Source organism: Hippichthys cyanospilos, chromosome 17 (genome assembly GCF_059441005.1).
Source record: "Hippichthys cyanospilos isolate Australia breed blue-spotted pipefish chromosome 17, RoL_Hcya_1.0, whole genome shotgun sequence".
Taxonomy (NCBI): domain Eukaryota; kingdom Metazoa; phylum Chordata; class Actinopteri; order Syngnathiformes; family Syngnathidae; genus Hippichthys; species Hippichthys cyanospilos.
The window spans coordinates 4456151-4463724 of record NC_142385.1 but is presented as its reverse complement, the minus strand read 5'-3'; the positions used below and the strand labels follow the sequence as shown (position 1 = coordinate 4463724).

The window sequence follows — 7574 nt, the reverse complement described above, 5'->3', positions numbered from 1 at the left end:
TATATATATATATATATATATATATATATATATTTGTATAAAGTAACATGATTCTAAAAGATGAACAGCCTATTAAGAAAATGCATTTTGTATAAGATAAGAATATACAACAAAAGGTAATACCCATAAAAGGGAGACCAGATGAAAAAAAAGTGGTCCTTCAACAACACGACGTAATCTTGGACCAAATTTGCGGAATGCAGAATCATTTTCAAACACAACAACTAATGTTCACCCAGTGGTAAACTTTATTCCTTGAAAATGATTTGACATTTCCTTATTCTAAAAATCAATACATTGAAAAAAAAAAAAGTTTATGAATGAGCCATTTACACAGAAAGACGTTCTTCTGTGTGTCGCCCTTCTGCATTAAGTCAGTTGTCCCTTGAGAAATCTTTCAAAAAAATACATTAAAAAAGTGACTTGTCTTTTTCAGCTCAAGATTTTCAGTCTTTAGAATATCTTTGAAAAGCAGGGCCTGTTCATCCTTCATGGGAATCCAATCTGTGAAGAAAAAGAGAGGTATGTCACTGGAATGGCATAGTGCTGGTCGTGCTTGGGACATAATAGTTTTATGGTCGGGCTGCACAATTATGGCAAACATAATTTTGGTCAATATTAAAATCATAATTATTAATCACGATTATTCATCATGTTTGGTGAAACAAGTCTATTAATTACACTATTTTTAAACAAGCAGTATACATACAAGGCTTGATACTTACAAATAATAATAACAATAATAAACTAAAATAGAGTAAATCATTCAAACAAGGCAACACAGCTAACTTACTTGCTGAGTGAAAACCAATGGAAAAAAAAGAAGCCTACTCAGAACCAAGCACATTATTTACTTTTAAGCAAATTTTAATCAATTAGCAGTCAAAATGTCATTTTCGGTCATTTCAAACCAAATTTATTCCATTCTTTTTGCCAATCAGAATTTCCAAGATAGGTCTCATTTACAGCCAGCACTGTGTACATTAGGAATTAGGTGGGGAAACTCAACTCAATTTCACATTGGTAAATAATATATTAGGGTGAGAAAAGCAGAGACTTTTGTCACGCAAACATGTGGGGAATTATTGCCCACTGGTGGTAGGATAGGTGCTTGATTTGACATGTAGTGTAGCTGGCTTTTTAAATGTTAATATCGCCGAGGATCAACAATTAAACGTGGCAATTAAAATTCAATTAATCGTGCAGCCCTAGTCCAGGGATAGACAACAAATGCTGGAAGTAGCCACCATTTTTCATCAGTGCTACTCAGAGGGGCCACATAAGGACCACATACTTTTACAGGATGAATGACAAACATGCTATTTTCGATATCTTCCAGTGATGATTTATTTGGGTTAACTGTTGTGTCCATTTTGTCTCAGAAAGACTGCAAAGTTGATTGCATCCCACCCAAACACATAAAACGTTTTTGAAAAGGCAAGGATCATCTCGATTGTCCTTTCTCAAACAAATTATCTTGACAAACCAAAAAAAGTCCAAAACACTGATAATGTGACCCTTTAGCATGACATTGAACAGAAACCAGATGGCCGAACATCTGTACACTGTAAAAACTGCACAAACATTCTGTCCCTCACCTCATGTTCACCAGGTCATCCGAATATCAATGAATAATCCAAATGTAATTCAACGTGAGTTCTGTGGTGTCTTTCTTTAACGGGTCTATTTCTACGAATAATTTGATGCTTTCAAGCTTGGATTTAAGCAGGTTGTGTCATGAAGCCATTTGAAAGGGTGAAAAACGCGACCATGGAGAGAATACAAGTTAGAAAATCTAATTAAGTTTACCAATTACTGATGACGCTTCATTTTACGTGACAAATCAGTCATTCAAATTTCCACTTTCAAGATCGTTTATTTGGAATGAAATGGAGATTAAATATAAAGAATGAAATATGAAACCTGAAGATGAAAAGACAATTACGTGTTTCATTGCAAATCCTGGTTGTTGTATTTGGGCAGTAAAATGCTGCGTGCACACCGAATACGAACGAGGCGAAAAAGCGGAGAGTTTTGTATTGTAAATGGGAGTTCGCGCGACTGGGCGCGAATGCGCGTTGGGCGACGTGATGGATGCAAATGGAGCGACGCGGATGGCCGGGTGCGGTCACGAGAAGCAAAATTTTGCCTTTTGCATGAAGTCAAAATGTTTTAACTTTTTTCGCGTCGAGTCAGCCAATCAGCTTTGGGAACATTCAACGTCTCAAGCAGGGGGAAGGAACGAATCATGGCGGGCGATTTGCGGTCACCGGGAGCTATCCAACACGGCCAGCTGAGCTTTCAATGCAAAACGGAGCCAAGCAAGAGCACTCACCTGGCTTGTAGAAAGGCAGAAGGGAGAATTTGGGACAACAGGTATGTGCAGCGTTTGCTTCACTTAACAGCTGTTGAACCGTAGTTACTGTTCTAAGCTAATGATAGCGCAGCATTGTCAGCACAATATTTAGCACTGTCTTGGCCACTTGATTGCAACATTGAAACTTTTATTTTTATTTTTTTGGCAGACGAGTATTGCCGTGAAGCGAGGGACACGCAGTGTAAAAAAAGAATAATAAAGTTGCTGTCGGAGAGAATATTGGCTCTGCCATATCCCAGAAAAGTGAAAGTTCTCAGCAATGCTCTTCTTTCCGGATCTACCGTAAAGTGCACAGCAAGCTCACTCCCCTCCCCTCCTCTCCCCATAAATAAATAAATAAATAAATAAATAAATAAATAAATAAACCATACATAGAGCAACACAATGAATTGGGAACTGTAATTTAAGGATTACATTTGCAATTTTTTCTTTAACCTTTAAAGTTACCATGTTTTGCGTTTAAGTTAGGCTAAGGTGAGGCTGTTATTCATTGTGTTACTTTATGTTATTGTCTGACCTGTCACCATACATTATATAAATATCAGGCTAAGGGGTTGACAGAACAGGTGAGTCTATTTTCATAATTTTCAGGCACAACTATTGTGTCTTCCAATTTAACAGTTTGGGTCAGGTTCCAGCACCTGCATGGTATTCTTTTCTCTATTCCTGCAGTACAAAAGTGTTAAAATGAGCCTTTGACAATCAATTGTTGCAATATTTGGGTGTGGCGTCTCCTGCAGGTTTAATCTTGGGGATAAAGTGAGATTGTCACCCAAAGCAGGCTCATGAAGCTTGCTTACTCTGTGTGATGGACTACGAATGATGTTCGTATATTTTGTGCAGAGTGACACTCACGGGATTATGCCTTAATCCTCTAAAGTACACATACTGAGAATGAACCTTGTACTGTACTGTACTGAAGGAGACGTTGCATAGCCAGCAATTATAAAACAACGTGGAAAAAAATAACATATTATAGAATTTGAATTGAAGAGGTGACATGAGTTTTTTCTTCTACCACAATTATTTTGACTGAAAAATCGATTTCAACCTAAGTCCATTGTTTTGAGGCAGGTCATAAATCATGCTCACAGACATGCAATTTATAACTTAGCTTTCATGTGAACACACGAAGAGTCACTCAACTTTCAGATGAATAATGAATGAATCTGTCTTGCGTCAAGCTCTGCAGAAACATCCCTCAGTAAACACTTGAGTGAAAAAGCAAAATGAAGACAATACATAAATAAGAACGTGTCTTATGTTAACCCCCAAAAACATTTATGAAATATATATGAAATATACTTTACATGAAATATATATATATATATATATATATATATATATATATATATATATATATATATATATATATATATATTCAAATCCCTCCTTTAGGACTCTTACTTCAGAAATGATAGCTAATGAACAAACTTAATAATAACATTAAATGCTTAATACTGCAATGGAGATGCAATATGGATCACAAAAGCAACCAAGTTAGGAATAGCTGTATCACTCAGGAAAAAAAAAAAAAAAAGTCTTTGGTGCAATCATGTATGCTTGGCATCACCTTAACAGCCCAAAAATTATTATGATTGTTGAGACACTACATGTCTTGTGTATACCTGCTGTACATTAAAGGCACTCAATTCTAATCTATCTTTATTCATTTATCCTAGTCGGGCATATCATACATTTGTAGACATTTTCACATCTTGACCCGGATAGTATATTAACCTTATAAGACACAAACTGCTAATTTGCAATAGATGGTAATTTTCAAGCAAAAAATCCATGATAGATAAAGCTGATAACATGATAGCTTTTATATTTGCTGTGTAACTTGTGGTTGTTAAAAATGTAAGGGAGTTTACCAAAGAAAAAGTGTACATGAAGTGGACTTAATAGCGTAATCTACAACATAGTATTGTGCTCAAAGCACAAGGCTCACCTTCACCCATTCACACACACATTCATGCAGGTATACCAAACTGATCAAAAACAATAGAGGCCAAGTGCTCCACAATAATTAATTTCATGTCTTCAACTTCAGAGTAAAAAAACTTTACTACTACTCTACTACTACTTTAATCAGGAGTCATTGACACGGGTTCAAATTAATCCAGAAAACACAACTAAACTTGGGTGGGCATGAGTGCACAATGAACCCAAGTATGAGTTTCACATTATGAAGTTCTACTCTTGAACTTTTCACTTTCTGTATGGTGATTCGACCTATTTCAATGCATGGGGCAACACAAAGTCAATGACACACTGAAGTGGGGACGGATTGGTTGTCATTGTGTTTATGACAACTTCATAGGCTCCTGTTGTGGGTGGAAGTTCACGAGCAGAAGGAAGGAAGGAAGTGAATACAAAAATTGTTGATGCGGTTAATGGTAAATTTACCTTCAAAACAATCAGACGGCACCTTTCATAAAATGTACAGTGAAATATATTTTTTGGAAGAAGAAGCCTACGTACCACAGAAGCAACTCAAGTTTAGCTTGCAACATATATGCAAAGCACCCAGCTGCATGGTTAATGATTATAGCTAACGGTTATCATAAATTACTGTAACCACTTTTTGTTGTTTCTAAATATCCAGCTTTTCGTCTGCCACAACAACAGAATGTATATTGTTAATATAAAAAAAGGCGAGCGATAAAGGGATACAGTAAAAGTTGCTACTTTGGCACTTTTTTTTTCAATCTCTGGACAGCATTACTTTTCACTTGAATACTTTTTTTTTTTTTTTAACTTTACTTACCCTCTAAATCAGTGGTTCTTAACCTTGTTGGAGGCACCGAACCCCACCAGTTTCATATGGTCATTCACCAAACCCTTCTTTAGTAAAAATTGTTTTTTTACGGGTGCACGAAATGAATTGTGCATTAATATCACCTTATTCAAATAACAAAACCAACACAATGCATGGTAGGAAATCTCAGAGCAGGACGCTTTCAATGACTGTGCCCACTAACTGCAGACTAGACTGAGGGGTGGACCTCTGCGGCGGAGGCAGGCTCCACCGAACCCCTGAGACCGACTCACCGAACCCCTAGGGTTCGATCGAACCCAGGTTAAGAACCACTGCTCTAAATATTTTGATGTTTTAAACTTTTTTCCCTCAGCACACTAACGCCCATTAAAATACTTATTTTCAACCACATTGCAAATGTATTTGCATGCATACACGCACACAAATTACAAGCGTAAAATGCAGGAAAATTAACCGTAATGTGAGAGTATATGAGTGTGTCTTTAAGGAGCGTCCCATTGAACACGTGCTCTGTTTTCTAAGCATAGAGTACGTGTATCGGTTACTGTTGTTCTCCATATAAAGACATTACAGTAAGTAGGCCTATAAACCCATATTAACCAGCAGGGTCGCGAATAATGAGTCGCAATATAGTCAACTTTACACTCACCTTCTCCAGACAGCATGCCTTGTCTGATTTGTTCTCCAAAGCATAACGTTTCACGTCTGATTTCTTCAACACACCCAACTCCACGTTTTTATCATCCGCGTTGTACTCAAGTCCGGCATCAAAGCCCTTGTTGTCGTGCCCCGTAGTGAATTCCCGAGAGATCCTCTGATCACGAGGCGCAGCTCCGTTCATCTCTTTGCCGAAGTTCTTTTTCTCCAGTGACTTCACGGCGCTTCTGGAGAGGCTCTCAGACAGCTTCCTGGCCCAATGTGCAAAAGAGATGTCCAGGGAACCTCTACTGGAATCCGCGTACAGTTTAACATTGCCAGTGTACCACAACACCCACCACACCAAACTGAGAAAGATGACAAGCGAGCCTGTGTAGATAAGAAAATCTCCATAGAAGCGGCCGTCCACCTTAAGATCGCCAAATATTCCCACCAGGATCACAACCAGACCGGCGGCATCAAAAACGATGGCGAGGAAGAACACCGGCGCGCAATTGCCCACGCAGCTGGCAGCCATCGCGGCGCAGGGCCAGATGTGGGCCCGTGTAACGGCACTAAACTCTCAAACCTGTTTTTCATGAGGCGCACGTCACCGATTTCACACCAGCCCTATGTTCGATTCACCTGCGAGTAAACCCCGCCTTGTCGTGACGTCACTGTAAGCGGTGGGGTCAGCGTACAGGGCTTTATCGATATGCTGCGTTCAAGGACAATGTGTGGAAGAAAACATTCATGAGCCCTTACGGTACTGTAATCAGTGCAAGAATTTAGTTAATACAGTTAATTTGAGAGCCATATCTTGCCTATTTTCAATGACTCCCTCGCCTTTCACACATGGTTCAAATAACCAGCTCATCAGCAAGCCTTGTGGAAGCCTGATAATGATCCTTATCATTCCAATCAGGTGTGTTGAAAGTGAGACACATCAAAAACAGGCATGGTATGGCTCTTGACTTGAGGAACCGGAGTTCCCTAACCCTGTTCTAGTGCAATGACCGGTATCTCATGAAAGAAAATGAAAAAATACTGATAGAACAAAACTAAAATCATACATTGGTTTAATGCAGAGTAGTACAGCATTCATAGAACGTCCTTTTTAGAATATCCTTTCACCTTGCAGTGGTGTAGAATTGCAGAAATACATATAATAGATGCGTTTAGAATACTAAAAAAATCACCAAAGTAAAGAAAGAAGGAAGACCTTTTTTAAGGGTTAATACAAATAAAAGGACTTTACAAAAGACAAGTGACTGAACACATTTTACCTTGATAAAACTCCCGAAAACTATGAGTAATTATTGCCTTTGTCAATATATCATGAGTAAGCCTTTGGCACTTATTTGAAATACAGAATGTAGATTTTGTACCAACATTACTATGGTAATATTTCATAATACTTGAGTTTGATGCACAATACTTAGACTTTAAATTAAAAAAAAAAAAACCTTATTCTCAGTACAGATGTGCTCTGGAGAAATTCCGATTCTGTTTGATAGTTTGGAAACTTGTCTGTGTTTTTTGATTCAGTTATTAAGTTAAAGAACTTTCCTCACATTTTCTACAAGGGCAAGATGACTCAGAGATACTTGAATATGATACTTGATATTGTACAATCATTCATGGCAGCAACCTTAGGAAAAGAGGAGTCAAATCAATTTCAAACAGGGTTTTCTTTAGCCGTGTTCATGAGGAAACACATTTTCATCTTGCCTTGACCCCATGACATTTCCTGCAAAGGTTAAGGAAAGATGTTAT

At 37.9% G+C, this 7574-nt stretch overlaps 1 protein-coding gene across 1 annotated transcript; it reads right to left on the bottom strand.

The window, feature by feature from the left end:
• Nucleotides 1-230: 230 nt before the first annotated feature.
• LOC148409280 (transmembrane protein 238-like) lies at nucleotides 231-6478 on the bottom strand. The gene is made up of 2 exons (XM_088439299.1): nucleotides 5812-6478; nucleotides 231-504 (listed from the first exon to the last, which is right to left on the bottom strand). The coding sequence occupies exons 1-2, from the start codon at nucleotides 6334-6336 to the stop codon at nucleotides 490-492; spliced, it is 540 nt and encodes a 179-aa protein (XP_088295425.1). The 5' UTR covers nucleotides 6337-6478; the 3' UTR covers nucleotides 231-489.
• Nucleotides 6479-7574: the final 1096 nt, after the last annotated feature.